General features: G+C 39.2%; 1 protein-coding gene across 1 annotated transcript in view; it reads left to right on the forward strand.

The window, feature by feature from the left end:
- LOC133074058 (EGF-like and EMI domain-containing protein 1) overlaps positions 1-19,575 on the forward strand; it is a 548,755-nt gene that overhangs the window by 450,650 nt on the left and 78,530 nt on the right. Inside the window, exon 6 of the mRNA XM_061168016.1 lies at positions 19,065-19,187. Coding sequence (XP_061023999.1) covers positions 19,065-19,187 — 123 coding nt within the window. The remainder of the gene's footprint in view (positions 1-19,064; positions 19,188-19,575) is intronic.

Below are 19,575 nucleotides of genomic sequence, written 5' to 3' on the forward strand. Positions count from 1 at the left end.
CCAACCCATGGTCAGGCCTTTACTGAGTGGGGAGGGGAGCAGAGAGGAGCACTGGTCACTAGGTATGGGGGAGTGGGGTGGAGGCGGGAAGGGCAGCCTGGTAGAAGTATTCCAAAGAGAAAGCGAGTTCATAGAGATGAAAAGACATGAGCTGAGGTTCCAGGTCGCTGGATTCTGCCTTATTGTCTCATATGCCTTCACTTACAAAACACAAACACCAACATTAATAATATTAGATATTTCCAGATGGTGAACACGGAACATTAAACCCTAAATATTGGACCCTTCTGAGCCCAACGCCCTTTGCCATTACAGTTATCACACGCCCGTGTGTGTGCATGCACAAGTGCCTGTGTGTGGGTCATATTAAAAGCTTAGAATTCAATGAAGCATCAGCATAAGCCAAATTGTTTATGAGAGTTCCTTCATCAATGCTGTCCTTCGTTGTTGTCTTTGGAGGAAAAGCAGAGTAAATAGATGATATAGCCATATTATGATTTTTGTGGACCTAAGGCATTTTTCCCTTAATGGACCCTTTCACTCTTAGAAAAATGTATATTTTATGATTACAGTGATATAAATATTCTACCTTAAAATACTTTTTCAACCTAAAAGGTTACACTAGTAAAAAATTTATGTGGTCATCGGAAAGCATTATGGGTTCTAGGCACTGTGTCTAATGGATAAGTTGGTCCCTCCTGGATGGTGGTTGTCGTTCAGAACTGGCATAGTAGGTGTGGGATAAGATCTGGGAAAGGATTCTGGAGAGCCAGTGGGGACAGTGTGAAATCCTGGCTGGGTGGAGAGGAGTATGGGAAGTCTCTAGAGAATGAAGAATTGCTGGATGAGGGCCTGGAGTCACAGAGAAATGAGAGGAAAAGAGTCACTAGGAATATATCAAAAAGTAAATGAAAGTTTGGAGTCAGAGTGGGAAATAATCTAGGTCCTAGGGTGTTGAAACATTCAAAAAGTATAAAGATTCAAAGCTTTGGTCTAGATAAAGACCAGTTGGGGCCACAGAATGTTTTATCTTTATATTTTCAGTTTCAGTTTAGTTATGCAATCGTGTTCGACTCTGCGACTCCATGGACTGCAAAACACAGGCTTCCTTTTCCATCACCAACTCCCAGAGGTTACTCAAACTCATGTCCATTGAGTCGGTGATGCCATCCAACCATCCCATCCTCTGTCGTCCCCTTCTCCTCCCATCTTCCATCTTCCCCAGCATCAGGGTCTTTTCCAATGAGTCAGTTCTTCGCATTAGGTAGCCAAAGTACTGGAGTTTCAGCTTCAGCATCAGTCCTTCCAATAAATATTTAGGACTGATTTCCTTTAGAATGGACTGGTTGGATCTCCTTGCAGTCTAAGGGACTTGCAAGAGTCTTCTCCAACACCACAGTTCAAAAGCATCAATTCTTTGGTGCTCAGCTTTCTCCATAGTCTCTCACAACCATACGTGAGTACCAGAAAAACCATAGCCTTGACTAGACGGACCTTTGTTGGCAAAGTAATGTCTCTGCTTTATAATATGCTGCCTAGGTTGGTGATAACTTCCCTTCCAAGGAGCAAGCGCTATTTAATTTCATGGCCATAGTCACCATCTGCAGTGATTTTGGAGCCCCCCAAAATAAAATCTGTCACTGTTTCCATTGTTTCCCCATCTATTTGCCATGAAGTGATGGGACCAGAGGCCATGATCTTAGTTTTCTGAATGTTGAGTTTATCTTTATGTTTGACTTTACTCATTTAAATTTGCTCACAATATATTAAGTCATCAGTAGGACTTCCCTGGTGGTTCAGTGGTTAAGAATCCACCTGCCAATGTAGGGGACACAAGGTTTGATCCCTGGTCCAGGAAGATTCCACATGCTGCTGGGCAGCTAATTCCATGCACCACCACTACTGAGTCTTTGCTCCAGAGCCTGTGCTGCACAGCTAGAGAAGCCACCACAATGAGAAACCCGGTCACCGTAACAAAGAGGAGCCCTGCTTGCTGCTAGAGAAAGCCTGCACAGAGCAAGGAAGACCCAGAACAACCAAAAACAGATAAACATATATGTTTTAAGTTATCAGTAAGTATTCCCTAAGAAGTCAATTCTGCGGGAAAGAAATCTTTTCAGATGATTTTTAATTTTAAAAAGGAAAATCACTAAATTATGCTTTCCCAGTCCCAGTTTACTTGGCTTTGATTAAATAAAGAAATAAGGGAAGGGAATATTGTTTTTCTCCATTTGGGACTTTTAAATAACATCACCAATTTTTGTGACTAGGAACTTCAGGGTTTGAATCCAGCACATTTCTACTTAATTTACAAGCGCTAATGTTTCTGAGATAAATTTAAGCAATATAACATCAGATTATATATGAGCTATTTTATAATAATAGAAATCACTTTTAACTACAGGTTAAGTGACTACATTAAAAGGAAATACAATTATTTTAATGGATTTCTAATTAAATGCTTAAATCCTGGATAGTCTAGAGGTGCACTTTAAATTAAATTGATCTTTCTTGGAAGTTTGGTTGAAAGCTGTTTGCAAAGGAGAAAAACACTGAAAAAAAAAGATTATATTTTTAGTGTGTAATACCTTATGATAAATGGTACTTGTTTAGGTAAACATCAGAAAAGGAAAGGGACAGAGAAAGAACCAGACAATGTAATTTTAATAATGGGTGTAAAACGTAAATGCATATTTTTCCAAAAGAATAATAACCTATAAGCAAATATAAAATGTTTACTCTCAATATAGTACAAATTAAAGAAGGGGACCAATTTTACTAAAAGTAAAGTAGCAAAATGTCACATTATTTTATTTGTACAATTGTGTTTATAATTTTTTGTTTTAAAATAACTTTGATGAAAAGCTACATAATTATTGATTTTTATCTTCCAAATATTTCGTATGTGGTAATATTACATAAGGGCTTCCTTGGTGGCTTAGACGGTAAAGAAACTGCCTGCCAGATGAATGGATAAGGAAGCTGTGGTACATATACACCATGGAATATTACTCAGCCGTTAAAAAGAATTTATTTGAATCAGTTCTAATGAGATGGATGAAACTGGAGCCCATTATACAGAGTGAAGTAAGCCAGAAAGATAAAGAACATTACAGCATACTAACACATATATATGGAATTTAGAAAGATGGTAATGATAACCCTATATGCAAAACAGAAAGAGAGACACAGAAGTACAGAACAGACTTTTGAACTCTGTGGGAGAAGGTGAGGGTGGGATGTTTCAAAAGAACAGCATGTATATTATCTATGGTGAAACAGATCACCAGCCCAGGTGGGATGCATAACAAGTGCTTGGGCCTGGTGCACTGGGAAGACCCAGAGGAATCGGGTAGAGAGGGAGGTGGGAGGGGGGGATCGGGATGGGGAATACGTGTAAATCTATTGCTGATTCATGTCAATGTATGACAAAACCCACTGAAATGTTGTGAAGTAATTAGCCTCCAACTAATAAAAAATAAAAAAAAAAAAAAGAAACTGCCTGCCATGCAGGAGACCTGGGTTTGATCCTTGGCTTGGGAAAACCCCCTGGGAAAGGGAATGGCAGCCTACTCCAGTTTCTGGCCTGGAGAATTCCTTAAACAAAGGAGCCTGGAGAGTTACAGTCCATGGGGTAGCAAAGAGTCAGACACTACTGAGCAAGGAACACACACAGACACACAAGGTTACATAAATACAAGAGGACCACAGGAAGGAGAAGAAAGAAAGAATAGGAAGTAAGAAAAAGGATAAAACAGTGTGTTCTCTGCAACTGAAACTTTGTAATCGGAGTATGAATGGCCATTTGTTAAAAATGTTGAAGGGATTCCTATGGTGTAAGAGTTGGGACTTGTTTATCTTTTAAGGTTCTTTTTAATTCTACAATTAGGTAAATAAGTTATTTCTAGCATTTTAATTCAAAAATTTTCCTAGAAAAGAAATAAAGGTAACAGAAGTGGCACACAATTTACATTCATGAAAATATAATGCTAACTCGAGATTTTGTAATATAAAGAGAAACTCAAGCATCATACAGAAAAAGTAGTGCTTCTTTCCTCTGTTGCCTGTGCAAAACTCATTGGTGACTATTTCATCTGGGTCACATGCCCTTCCTTAATCTAACCATGCAGTTGCTCCTGCTGTTATTTAGTCCTTAAGTCACTTGTGACTCTTTGTGAACCCATGCGCTGTAGCCTGCCAGGCTCCTCTGTCCACGGGATTTCCCAGGCAAAAATACTGGAGTGGGCACCATTTCCATCTCTAGGGGATCTTCCCAACCTAGGGACAAAACCTGCATCTCCTGCTTGGGAGGAAGCTTCTTTACCACTGAGCCACTGGGAAGCCCAACCATGTGGCTCAGAAGGTGAAATTCTCAGGTTGTCCCAGCTGGGGTCCTGTTCCGGTCCTGTAGTTTGATGGTGGTCATGGGGACAGATGGGGACCAACAGCCTTCATGTTACCCCAGTCCACAAGAAAGAAGCTCTGTTTCAGGGGAAAGAAAAGAAAAATGTTGCATTGAGATAAAATCATGACTCAGTTCAGTTGCTCAGTAGTGTCCAACTCTTTGCGACCCCATGAACTGCAGCACACCAGGCCTCCCTGTCCATCACCAACTCCATGTCTATTAAGTCAGTGAGGCCATTCAACCATCTCATCCTCTGTCGTCCCCTTCTCCTCCTGCCCTCAATCTTTCCCAGTATCAGGGTCTTTTCCAATGAGTCTGCTCTTCGCGTCAGGTGGCCAAAATATCGGAGTTTCAGCTTCAGCATCAGTCCCTCTAATGAACATCCAGGATTGATCTCCTTTTGGATGGACTGGTTGGATCTCCTTGTAGTCCAAGGGACTCTCAAGAGTCTTCTCTAACACCACAGTTCAAAAGCATCAATTCTTCTGACCTCAGCTTTCCTTATAGTCCAACTGTCATATTTATACATGACTACTGGAAAAACCATAGCCTTGACTAGACAGACTTTTGTTGGCAAAGTAATGTCTCTGCATTTTAATATGCTGTCTAGGTTGGTCATAACTTTACTTCCAAGGAGTAAGCGTCTTTTAATCTCATGGCTGCAATCACCATCCGCAGTGATTTTGGAGCTCAGAAAAATAAAGTCAGCCACTGTTTCCACTGTTTCCCCATCTATTTGCCATGAAGTGATGGGCCCGGATGCCATGATCTTACTTTTCTGAATGTTGAGCTTTAAGCCAACTTTTTCACTCTCCTCTTTCACTTTCATCAAAAGGCTCTGTAGTTCTCCTTCACTTTCTGCCATAAGAGTGGTGTCATCTGCATATCTGAGGTTATTGATATTTCTCATGGCAATCTTGATTCCAGCTTGTGCTCCATCCAACCCAGCATTTCTCATGATGTACTCTGCATATAAGTTAAATAAGCAGGGTGACAAGATACAGCCTTGAGGTACTCCTTTTCCTATTTGGAACCAGTCTGTTGTTCCATGTCCAGTTCTAACTGTTGCTTCTTGACCTGCATATAGGTTTCTCAAGAGGCAGGTCAGGTAGTCTGGTATTCCCATCTCTTTCAGAATTTTCCACAGTTTATTGTGATCCACACAGTCAAAGGCTTTGTCATAGTCAATAAAGCAGAAATAGATGATTTTCTGGAACTCTCTTGCTTTTTCGATGATCCAGCAGATGTTGGCAATTTGATCTCTGGTTCCTCTGCCTTTTCTAAAACCAGCTTGAACATCTGGAAGTTCATGGTTCACGTACTGCTGAAGCTTGGCTTGGAGAATTTTGAGTATTATTTTACTAATGTGTGAGATGAGTGCAATTGTGCGGTAGTTTGAGCATTCTTTGACATTGCCTTTCTTCAGGATTGGAATGAAAACGGACCTTTTCCAGTCCTGTGGCCACTGCTGAGTTTTCCATATCTGCTGGCATATTGAGTGCAGCACTTTCACAGCATCATCTTTCAAGATATAAATAGCTCAATTGGAATTCCATCACATCCACTAGCTTTGTTTATAGTGATGCTTTCTAAGGCCCACTTGACTTCGTATTCCAGGATGTCTGGCTCTAGGTGAGTGATCACACCATCGTGATTATCTGGATCATGAAGATCTTTTTTGTATAGCTCTTCTGTGTATTCTTGCCACCTCTTCTTAATATCTTCTGCTTCTGTTAGGTCCCTACTATTTCTGTCCTTTATTGAGCCCATCTTTGCATGAAATGTTCCCTTGGTATCTCTAATTTTCTTGAAGAGATCTCTAGTCTTTCCCATTCTGTTGTTTTCCTCTATTTTTTTGCAATGATTGCTGAGGATGGCTTTCTTATCTCTCCTTGCTGCTCTTTGGAACTCTGCATTCTAATGGGTATATCTTTCCTTTTCCCCTTTGCTTTTCACTTTCCTTCTTTTCACAGCTATTTGTAAGGCCTCCTCAGACAGCCATTTTTCTTTTTTTGCATTTCTTTTTCTTGGGGATGGTCTTGATTCCTGTCTCCTGTACAATGTCACCAACCTCCATCCATAGTTCATCAGGCACTCTGTCTGTCAGATCTAGTCCCTTAAATCTGTTTCTCACTTCCACTGTATAGTCATAATGGATTTGATTTAGGTCATACCTGAATGGTCTAGTGGTTTTCTCTGCTTTCTTCAGTTTCAGTCTGAATTTGGAAATAAGGAGTTCATGATCTGATCCACAGTCAGCTCCCAGTCTTGTTTTTGCTGACTATATAGAGCTTCTCCATCTTTGGCTGCAAGGAATATAATCAATCCAATTTCGGTGTCGACCATCTGGTGATGTCCATGTGTAGAGTCTTCTCTTGTGTTGTTGGAAGAGGGTGTTTGCTATGACTAGTGCATTCTCTTGGCAGAACTCTATTAGCCTTTGCCCTGCTTCGTTCTGTACTCCAAGGCCAAATTTGCCTGTTACTCTAGGTGTTTCTTGACTTCCTACTTTTGCATTCCAGTCCCCTATAATGAAAAGGACATCTTTTTTGGGTGTTAGTTCTAGAAGGTCTTGAAGGTCTTCATAGAAATGTTCAACTTCAGCTTCTTCAGCGTTACTGGTTGGGGCATGGACTTGGATTACCGTGATATTGAATGGTTTGCCTTGGAAATGAACAGAGATCATTCTGTCATTTTTGAGATTGCATCCAAGTACTGCATTTTGGACTCTTTGTTGACTAAAATCACGACTAGAACCCTCCAAAGTCATAATGTCAGCTCAGCACAGTTTCTATCAGACTCCCATTCATGGATCGTGAGGTTTCTGTATATTAAAACATAGCCAGTTCCCTTTAGCTAGTTTGACCTTTGGGCTTGGGGTGTAGAAATGAAGTCGACTAAAAGGGGATAGGGTTTAATCAGAGATAATGGAAGGGAGAGAGGTGAGCTCTTTTCTGAGTCTTAATTCCCAGCTTATGAATCCTCTTTCCAGTCTATCAGCTGCCCTGGGATCTAGAGCTATTTAAGGCCCCACGGCAGGCACTCTCCTAGTTTCTGTGCTGGCTGCCTCAACTTTTGTCTCCTTCACTCACTACCATTAAGAGATCTTACTCTTTCCTTGAGTCTGATATGTGAGGATAAAGGTAATAAAAATCCACTCTAGGAGGAGAATCCAGCCTCACATTCACTTTCCCAGAAAAGTTTTCCCATTCACTCATATAGTTACTGGGAGAGAAAATCTATCATTTCTCTGTGTATCTATCAGTTGATCAATCAATCAGTCAATACTCTATTAATGGAACCCCAGTGTGTATTCTGTCCTGTATCCCAACACTTAGGAAAAGATGCACCTCTCAAGCAGTGATTTCTACAGTATTCAGAGCCAGGTGCCCCCCACTCTCCATTTGTGACCCTTAGAGTTAGATATTCCAAGGTCTTTGAACAATTTCTAGACCAACCCAGTTATCTCAATCAAGCAGGCAGTCAACCAACCATTTTTCATTACCCACCTTTGATTTCCAAGCCCTGCATTAGCCCTCCTTTCTCCCACGGCCCCTGTTCTAACTCTCTAGATGTGTCTCCCTTCACCATTCATTTAGGAAACTTAAATAGCATCTAAATGCTAGAGTTATGTTAGACCTCCAAGGAAAAAAGGAGAAGCAGAACCAGTCACTGACCAAAAGATGAAAATCTCTCAGAGGATCATACCTTTCATTATAGAGAGTGAATCTGGAGTTTGGCTAAATGTTTCTGTTTTTTCTAACTGAGTGCCCAGGATGAATGCCTTATCCATTTCTGGAAATAATATCCTTAGGTCTCAGCCTATAGTGAGTTTGGCTCTTTCTTGAAAACTGGAAGAGAATCAATGTATTTGGACTGTGGGTTGAAGTGTTATAGAGAAAGGTAACTAAGCAAAATGATCTATTGATAGATGAATTTTTGTTTAGCTTTGTTTTACTGGCTCACTCACCTTTCTTTGCCATTTGTGCTTGACATTATAAAGTACAGAAATGATTTTGCATATCATTAAGTGTATGTCAAGTTCATGTTTTCAGTAGGCTCTGTGTATGTGCTTTATTTTCATTTTTTACAGCCCCTCACAGAGAAGCTATGATAACAATATTGTATCACTATATACCAGAGGCTTGTCACACCGTGGTCTTCAGGGATGATATTGGTTTTGTTATAGATGAAGCAGCAATATAATATATCCAAGAAATCCTGGCCTTGGAAGCTCTGTTTTCAATAAGAAGAAAGAATAGATTATTCTGGACTCTGGAAAACCTTTTGTAAAAAATATCCATCCCCAAAGGCGAACTTGCTATCCACATTTTATTATGTGGCAGAAAGACTTTATAATTTACAAATCTACCAGATTGTTTTCAGTCTTCATTTGATTTGATTTTCAGCAGCATTGATTTTGTTGTTCATTCCCTTTTAAAAAGACATTCCTCCTTGGGTACCAGGATTCCACACTGTCTGCTCCTTTCCACCTTCTTGATTCTCCTTTCTCAGTCTCTTTGCTGAGCCTTCTTCCTCTGCAGTTTTATCTACCCATTACTTATCTGTTCATTTACTCACTTTCATCTGTGGAATCTTCATTTCCTGACCAGGGATTGAACCAGTGACCCCTGCAGTGGAAGCATAGAATCTTAACCACTGGACCACAAGGGAAGTCCAGTTTTTTCCCTCCTTTTCAGCAAATATTTATTGTGCATACTATATGACAAACACTGCCTTAAATACTAGAAATATAGCAACAAGCATAACATATACCATTTCTGTCCTCAAGGAGCTAACAATATAGTAAAATTGTTAACAGTTTCCCTGGATTAGGTATTTGTGCTCTCACTGCTCATTAAAATCTCATGAGGGCCCACACACATGATATCTTTTCCTTCTTCCTTCCTGAGCTAACACAAAGGATCAGCTTATCAAATCAGGCCCAGAAGATAAGGGATCTATCCTGTACTGTGCTTTACTAATCATTTCAAGACTACAAGCAATCAATAGGCATAAGAAGAAACAAGGAGAAAACAGTAACATCTCTGCTGCTGCTCAGATGGACTTGCTCACTGTAACCCAGAGTAACAGGTGATTGTGTGCGTGTGATTTCATTTCTGTGTACTATTACGAAGTGTGCAGGGTCTCAGATTCTATAATACCCTACTATACACTAACCAGTTAGCCTGTAACTGTTTCATAGATGGTGGCACAAGACATGGGGCTCCAGGGTCAGAAACAAAGGGCTTTATTACTCCTGGCAGAGCCAGTAGCCAGAGCTTTATATGTCTATGTCAATTCCCCGTGTCCCCCCAGATCCCAGAGCAGTGGCACAAAGGGCTCATTATGGATGCCTACACATCAGCTGGCTGCATTAAACAAGGGGAACACTGAGCTTGGGGAATCCACCACTTTTAGAGTTAGTGGAAACAAGCCGCTTTGTTTTCTCAGGGGAGATGTTAGCTTTTCTCTCTGTGCAAACAGAGCCCTGAAAAATGGCTCGGGTAAAGAATGATCTGACATAAAATATGTAAGGACGTTCAGTGCCCAGGGTGGATTGCTTCTCCCAGGATATACTTTCTCATGGACTGCACTAATATGATTTGAGATTCTCAATAATTTGAGAAATCCCTGTCATATCTTTAAGTCAGCCCTCTCTATTAGTTCCTCCTCATCAATATTTAAACTACTGCAAATCTGGTCCACCTTAAAAGCTCTCTCCCTCTACTATGCTCTGCAGTCCAAATACAGCCTCCTTTTCTTAATAGTCAAAATTATTGCAATCTGTGTCTTAACTTTCTGTCTCCCTTTCTTTGTCTCCCACTTTTTCTTCAACCCAGCACATTGCAACCTGGGATCAACCTGCTGCTGCTGCTGCTAAGTCGCTTCAGTCTTGTCCGATTCTGTGCAACCCCATAGACGGCAGCCCACCAGGCTTCCCCTTCCCTGGGATTCTCCAGGCAAGAACACTGGAGTGGTTTGCCATTTCCTTCTCCAATGCATGAAAGTGAAAAGTGAAAGTGAAGTCGCTCAGTCGTGTCTGACTCTTAGCAACCGCATGGACTGCAGCCCACCCCTCCATGGGATTTTCCAGACAAGAGTACTGGAGTGGGGTGCCATTGCCTTCTCCAGGGATCAATCTAGTACTCTATTAAAACAGCCTTCTAAGTCTCAGCTTCCTCCTCTGTAGGTAGGAGTAATATTAGTATTTATTTCTTAGGGCTGTCTTAAGTATTAAGTGTGTTAATGTGGACAGTTTAGAGCAGTGCCTGGTACATTGTTCGTGTTCGGTAATTGTCAGGTGGATTATTTTTATTGGTATCCTCATCCTCATCACTTTGATCAGTGAAATTCTTGTTGTTAAATCCAGTGGGCACTTTCCAGTTCCTACTTGAAATCCCTGTGTTGTCCACATTTTCCTTCTTGAAACCCCTCTCCCTCAGCCAGACTTTCTTTCCTCCTACTTCTCTGGATGGCCATCTTGGTCAGATTTGTGTGTTCTGTCCTAAATGTGGATACTTCTCAGAGTCCTCTATGAACCTCCTTTATCTTCTTTATCTACTTACTTTTGCTTATTGATATTATCCCTACTCTTGTGCTCTGAGTTACTCTCTATATGGAGATGCTCAATACTCGGTACCTTTTCATTTACTTTTTTAACAGGTATTTTTATAACATCTTCTATAGTGCCAAACACTGGGATAAGCATTGTGAGGAAAACCAGCAGAATTTCACTCTCATGGAAATTAGTCTTGAACAGGGAACACAGATATAAAACAAATAATCACACATATGACTCAGCAGCTATATTCTTTTAGTATCGAATGTTCCTCCTTCTATGCTATTTTAATGAATGTGATGAATGCCACAAATATCCATCCAGTTGTTCAAGTCACTTCACCTCGAGTCTTTGCTCTTCATCATGCATGCATGCTAAGTCGCTTCAGTTGTGTTTAACTCTTTGCAACACCATACACTGTAGCCTGCCAGGTTCCTCTGTCCACAGGATCCTCCAGGCAAGAATACTAGAGTGGGTTGCTACACTAATAAACAAATCATTTTGATTTTCTCTTCTCTTTTATATCTGCCCATGTTTCTCTATTTCCACTGCTACTAGCTTAGATCAAGTCCTCATCATCTTTTAGCTGGATTTTGGCAATTGTTGTTACTTGATCTCCCTGCCTTCACTCTCCCACTTGCCTATCCTTTGCCCTGCTGGTGCCCATGGTCTTTAAAGTAGACCCCTGATTCCTTAGTATGGCTGAAAAGATCCTCAATAATCAGGCCCTAGCCACATCTTTAGCATAATCTCTCTCTCTCTCTCTCTTTTTTTTTTTTTTTTTTTGCGTTAATCCTTATTCTCAACAGACCAAATCAGAAAAATCTCTCAGAGCAATTGTGAGGAAACCATGCAAGATGGCATCTTCAACCTTGTAGACACTACCAGATATATCACAGCCTTGCACAGGCAGTTTGATAAACTCTTAATATTTGTAATAAAATTGAACCAAAATTGTGACAAATCCCCAAATTCATTAGAATCTTAACAGAGTATAATTGCTCCAGTAGTGTTAAGAGGAAGAACTACATCACTTTTTCCAATCTTTGATGAAACATAGATTAAAACATTTTACTGATTGGAGGACAATAAATCTTTTTGGAAAGTGTGTGCTGAGTTTGGGCTGCATTTGGTGACTTCCTCCTGCAAACCCACTTTACATATGCATGCATCAGTTAGGATGACTTATTTTACAAGCAATAGGATCATGTGATTTTAAATGCCTAAACAATAAAAGGGAGGGTATTGAATCACTTAACTGAGAACACCGGAGGTGGGAAGGCTTCAGGCATAGTTCAATTAGGATTCCAACTCCTATACTCCTATTAGTCCTTCAGTTCTGTCCTGTTTGTTGGCTTTATCTTTAATGTAGCTTCATTCATGGGAGTAAAATGGCTACTGTAATATGGCTCATATATACACATTACAATTTCCAGAGCAACAGGGTCTCTATGTTTCAGGTTCCAGACCTATATGTTGAGCTTCATGGTGACTGGATCACATCTGAAGGAATTCATTCATTCCTGAGACAGTCATATGCTAATAAAGACATTACCTGGTCCAATCACTGTGACCTATGGAGGTAAATTTATGCCAAGGAAAATCCACCTCAAATTTGAGAGAGGAATGGTATTCATCAGTCCCATGTAATCTACATGGTTTCTGTAAAATGACAGGGATAAATCTCCCCAAAGGAAAACCTCATAGCTATTGAGTATTAGTGAAGAGGAAAAATGGATGAATCCTAAGCAGTCAAGCAGTCAATATTCACTATAGACACAGTTTAAGTTTGTTCATTAACAAACAAAAATTATTCTGTGCCTTGGATTTTTTTTAAAGAAACTTGTGAAGGGTCAAAAACAAACCAATAGTCTATTACAGGGGTGAAGAGAAGGCAAGTGGAACAGAGCCCATTCCTAAGAAAATCCATTAATGAATATGAGTGAATAAGAAGACTAAATGATGTGGAGGGCTCTCAAACCACACATTCATTCATTCACTTATCATTTATGTAGTATAAACTCTATGCCAGAATATGCTTAATATAACAGGATCCTTGACCTTAAGAAGTTCATTCCATCAGGAACTACAAAATTAAAATGCAGGTGAGAAGTCAGCAGTATTGCATATCAGAGCAAAAGTAGAATAGTAAAACATAGTGAAAAATAAAACCACATGTGAAATCTAGTGGAGTCTTCAACACATCCTTTAATATTCCCTCTAAACCTAACACTTCTATAATGCAATCTTTAATATAAAGCAACCCAGGAACACTTATTTCCAATCAAAAGATTTCTGAGAACAGTACATTAAAAAGCAAATGGAAGAATAATTTCTCTTACTCTGGCTGCACACTCTAAAAAAACAATATGAAATAATCCTGAATTGTTTAGGAAAAAAAATGGATCATTGTTGTTTCAGGGAGCTTTTATGTGCAAAATACATTGGATAATGATGTGAATTATTTTAAGCTATTATATTCTGTGACCATCTGGGGAAATAATTTGGGGGATAAATACAGCAGAAGTATTAAGAGAAAGGACACTAAAAAGGAAAAATAGCAGACAGAGTTGATTCTTTCTGACATTTTTTACAGTATAAAAATCATCATCCTTGGTCCATATCTCAATGATAATGCTGAAAAAATTCTAATCATTTTATCATTATTCCCAGCAGTGTCCTGGAGCTCCATTTCTAAGGGCAGGGCTTTCTGTAAGCATCTAACATGAAGATATAACTGAGAGAAATTTTGGAGAAATGGTTTCTTCACATGGAGTATACTTGATAATAACATTTTAATGTAATATTGACATTTCTAGTTTTTAACTCTGTTGGGCAGAATCTTGATAGAAAAGAAAATCACTTGTGACAGCTTCAGCATGAGTGTCTAATATCTTGGCAATTTAACCCAGTTTTATCCTATATCAGAGGTACTTCATCAGAAAAGAACTAAAATATCCCTCGTGTTTTACAGAAGAAAGTCATTCCTCATAAGAGATAATGCTAAAGTTGTCTTAAAGCTATTAACTATTACTGAGAGAATATTGTGGGAAATATTAGTGGTTTATTTTCAGATGATTTTAGCATATAATTTAATGTATGTGTATATGTATATAAGGCTTCCCCGGTGGCTCAGTGGTCAAGAATCTGTGTGCAATGCAGCAGATGCGAGAGACATGGGTTCAATCCCTGGGTCAGAAAGATCCCCTGGAGGAGGAAATGGCAACCTACTTCATATTCTTGCCTGGAGAATCCCATGGACAGAGGAGCCTGGTGGGCTACAGTTTATGGGGTCATAAAAAGTAAGACACAACTTAGCAACTAAACAACAACAGTGTATATATGTATACATTTGTGTGGGCTTCTCTGGTGGCTCAGAGGTTAAAGCGTCTGCCCTCAATGCGGGAGACCCGGGTTCGATCTCTGGGTCAGGGAGATCCCCTGGAGAAGGAAATGGTAACCCACTCCAGTATTCTTGCCAGGAGAATCCCATGGACGGAGGAGCCTGGTAGGCTACAGTCCACAGGGTCGCGAAGAGTCAGACACGACTGAGCGACTTCGCTTATATACACACTATTTTGGTCAGAGTATTGATTTGTTTATTTGAACTGAATTGGTATGCTTTAGTCAAGCAGCTGAGAAGTTGAGTCAAATCATGACATCTATGATCCATATGACATTTACAGTTGAACAGAGGACTGTCTGCAGACTCATTACTCAGAGTATGGCCCCCAGACCAGCAGCTTCAGAATAGACTTGAATCTATTAGAAATGCAAAAATCCAGCCCCTTGGCTCTTTGCATTCTAACAAGATCACTAGGCAACTAAAGCAGAAACAACATCAGGGGATCTCAACTCTGGCTCTACATAAGAATCACTGAAGGTTTTTTTTTTTTTTTTTTTTTAATGATAAGTAACTTATTACATTTGCTATAGGTTTTTTTTTATAATCTTCTATACTGAAGTTTACTTGATATACAATATTACATAAGTTACAGATATTCAATATTCATAATTTTTAAAGATAACACTCCATTTGTAATTATGAAATATAGGTTATATTCCCTGTGTTGTACAATATATCCTTATAGCTGATTTTATCCAAAATGTTTGACTCTCAAGTCTTACCCCAGACCAGTTAAGTTAGATTTCTTAAAGGCAAGACCAAGGCATGGATAGTTCTAAATGCTCACCAAATTATTCTAATGCGCCCAGATTTGCAAACTGTAGGTCACGCAATGCCCAAGCAATTCGTAAATTCAGTGTATTGTGAAAGGACAAAAAGGAAGAAAGTCAAGCCAATTGCTCTGCATTTGGTACCACTTTATAAATGATTGATTTTTTTAACTTTTAATAAGTCTGCTTAGCTACTGTGTGAACACAGCCTATTATGTCTCCACCTGCCCACAAGTGTATTGTATTGCAAATCAAGAAAAGGAACATGTTGCTATCTCAATTAATTAAAAAAAGAGTCTAGATTTGTTTTTCAACTTTGCTTTCTTTTGCCAACCTTCTTCTCCAACCTGACAAGTCTGAATACTAAATCTCAGACCCTGAATGTTTAAACAACTGCACCTTTGGATCGTGTGTGCATGCTCAATCTCTCAGTCATGTCCAACTCTTTGCAATTCCATGGACTGTCGCCTACAAGGCTCCTCTGTCCATGGAATTCTTCAGGTATTACTGATACTTTTCTCCATGAACTCAATTCTCAGTTTATATCTCAACCATCCCCTTATCACTGCAATCCAAATGCATTTTCCCTTCCCTGAATTCCCATGTTGCTCAGGACCTCTATCATGTGCTCTCATTTTATGGATTTTTAAAAATATTTTATTTATTTATCTGTGCCAGTGAGTTGTGGCACAAGGGACCTTCAATCTTCATTGGCGCATGTGGGATCTTTAGTTGTGGCATGGGAACTCTTATTTGTGGCATGTGGGATCTAATTCTCTAGGCCCCTGCATTGAGAACAGAGTCTTAGCCACTGGACCATCAGGGAAGTCCTTCACTTTATGGTTTTGTCTTGTTGGTTCAAGTTAGTGGAATACAATTGACTGATTCCTACATACAATCTCAAGTATGAGCAATCTATTCCAAAATCATATATATGAATAAGAAAGAAAAACATAAACCATAGTGTCAGGGGAGTGTAATCTCTTCGGTCTGTCTTGTAATCTCTTCGGTCTGTCTTATCACAACAAAAATTTGAAGTGACGGACATTAAAGCCCTTGGTGCGTCACAGCTCTCAAACAGTCCGTGTTATAGTTCTCGGCTCTCGGACAGACCATGTTATAGCTCTCGGACATATCAGTTTTATTTAGAAAATATAGGAAAATACATCCTTGAGGTGTGAAGGCATGTCGACCCAAAAGATGCGAAGAGGAGAGAGAGAGAGAGAATGAGCATGCACTTGGGAGAGAGAGAGAGACCCCTGGCCCTTTGGCTCCTCTTTTTATGTTTTTTCCTCCCCCCGCCCCCACCCCCGGGCCTGCCCTATGTAAATTGGGCTAGCCAGGAATGCTCTTTGTTCTACCTGAGGTCCTCACTCCAGTCCTCAGACCTTCCTTTGTTCTGTTTTTGCAGGCCTTCCCCTTCCTTGTCTTTTAGCCACCGCCATTCTGGACTCCTATTTCCTATCCAGACGTGTGGTAGTCATTGTTCTTCCATCTTACAGATGAGAAACCTGAGTCTCAAAGAGGCAAGGTTGACAGGCTAATAAGCTTTGACACTAATATACTTTTCCCAAGGCTCTCTGACCCAATGTCCAGAGGAAGTTTGATTTGCTTTTCTTTGAATGCTATGTATATTCTAATATATTATGGAACTATGGAATTATAGTTCTGGGGGCAGATTCAGAATATGAACACACTAAAACATAGAGAAAGATGAGTCATTTTTAAAATCAATGTCCACTCTAATCTTTGGGGTGAGCCCAGTGATTTTTTTTTATTGTACACTTACTTGGTTCCTTTTGGCAGAAAATTACTGAAGCTTGAGCAGGAAGTGAGGTGGCCTTATCATGCTTCTTTCTTTAAAATTCCTTTTTAATATGCACGTAATACCTGAAAACCTTTCTTGTGAAAAAGAAAAAAACAGAACATTATAGATGTGGATAAACTTTCTTGTCCAACACGCTTATCCTGTACCTCACCCAATCTACATGCCTTCCTTCCCTCAGCAGTCATCATTTTATCTGTGCACACTTTTTAAGACATTTTAATTTATAATACTTATGTATGTGGAGAAGGAAATGGCAACCGGCTTCAGTTTTCTTGCCTGTAGAATCCCATGGACAGAGGAGCCTGGCAGGCTACAGCCCATGAGGTTGCAAACAGCTGGACACTACTGAGCACACATACACACATGCATATATAAATATATAGATATATATGATATATTATGAAAATTTTTGATGATTGCAAGTGCTGAAGTGTTGATCGTTACATTGGGAGGACATATGACTCTTGAGAATTAAGAGTTTTATTTGTATGTTTAAAATCAGAGGAAGGAGATCTAATTCAGCAGCTGACAGAACTAAGATTCAAAATTATATCTCAGCCTTGTGGAATAATACCCTAAAGCTAGAAAGAATAAAGATTTAGCTAGCATAAATATTAAAGCCCTGCACAAAGTATGAGTAACAAATGGAGAATTCTGATTTGATGTTGGTTTATATGGAAAAACAGTGTTTTGATGATCACAGACTCAAAATTTAATAAAAATTCTAATACTATGAAAATGACAAGTTCTTATCGCTAAAATAAGATTCCTTTAAAAAAAAAATCAGAAATAAACCCAGAATATCTAATTTTAGAAGGAAAATACACTAAACTAGTAATGTTTAAATGTGGGACTCATTTTGTGATTTATATTTTTCTTCTTTTTCATAAAAAAATGCCAAGTAGAGGAAATTCTTTTTCTTCCCTCAGTACAAATGCCCTAATTTTTACCACAATACAAAATATCCATTAGGATTTCAAGGTCCTATGATAAGACACTGCAATAGTGTTCCTCCCCAATATTGATGTCTTGAATAAAGGTCTCGCCCTGTGGAATTAAGTCTCACTCAATGTAAAGCTAATTATCTATTATGATTACATATTTTAGTGAAGAGTATTCATACTCCATATTCTTTGCTGGAATGGAACTGGAGACAGGGGACTCAGGGACATTATCTGCATGAGACACGCACGTATTAAATCTTGACCACTGCCTGATTTTTACTTTGACATGTCACAAAAAAGATTCTCCAAACAAGAAAATTCAGACGCTCTTATGTCACTGATTATCTGAAAAACTTGACCTATGTTTGTGGTTGTCTTCCTGTGATTTTAGATATGTAAGTACTGACATAGGTTCTGAGAGAGAAATTGATGTTCCTTTCCAAAGGAAGACAAATACTATCTTCATTTATCATAAATTTGACTGATCCAAATACATCGGTGCCCATGAGTCTTGACCTCTTTGTATTTATTTTAAATTAATATCACTTCATGCATAATCATACTAAGTATTTCAAAAAATGAAACCTTGAGTGATAAGGAAGAAGCTGAGTCAATGGAGCAAATGTATTGATGTGGTTTTAAGAACTTACAAATCATGGCTTTATTTGAATTTATCTAGCTCTGCCCTAATGTCCACCGTAGCACATAAGAAGGAGAGTCAGGGTCTTAACTTTATTACTGACTTTTTTCAGCAGCATCAGACCAATAATATGTGTTTATCTACTCGCCTGTGCTGCTCCAGATAGAGTAAGTAGCTCATTGTAATTCTCCCCTCCAGGTTTCCTTCCCTAAGGACATATCTATATCTCGGATCTGTCTAATTAATCAGGATGTGAAGAATAGAAAATTGTGAAACAGTCCCTATGCTCATCGTGGCTAGGCTTTAAAAAGCTCAATAAAGTTTCTGTCTACATTTTCTTGTTTATACTGTGGAGTAAAATGGATCAAACAGGCAAAGATTTGTGGCAACAGAGATGGTGCCTTTGCGCAGTAAAACACATACTGTGTATCAAACAAATATTGTACCACTTCTATGAAGCTGACATTGGAATGACATTGTAATCCTGGCCATCTGTCTTCCTCCTCTAGATGTCGATGAATGTGCGGTGTTGAATGGAGGCTGCCAGCAGCGCTGTATTAACACTCTGGGCACCTTCCACTGTGAATGTGATACGGGATACAGACTCCATGCTGATGAACGCACCTGCATAAGTGAGTAAATATTAGAACCAGCTTGAAGTCGTTTTCAATGAAAATCGACCTGCTCTTGTAGGGGCAGGAAGAAAAGGTTTTTCTGTTGTAAAAATACCTATAGAAGCTGACAGTGTTCAAGTACAATTCTCTCTCTTAGAATAAAAAGAAAAGATATCTTGCTATTAAAAGACTAAAAAGATGGGGAAGGAAATAGAGAAATTAACATTCACAAGCAAAACTTGAATTTCCAAACATATGGCTATTTCCATAGTGCATCTTTTCTGCCACATGTAGTAAAGTATGAATTTGTTAGTTGTTGCTTTTATACCAGTTCAGCACAGACTCTCAATGAAGAGAGGAGGCTATAACAGTCACTAGCTGCAATGTCCACTCATTTCAAACCAGA

This window comes from Dama dama, chromosome 19 (assembly GCF_033118175.1).
Source record: "Dama dama isolate Ldn47 chromosome 19, ASM3311817v1, whole genome shotgun sequence".
Classification (NCBI taxonomy): domain Eukaryota; kingdom Metazoa; phylum Chordata; class Mammalia; order Artiodactyla; family Cervidae; genus Dama; species Dama dama.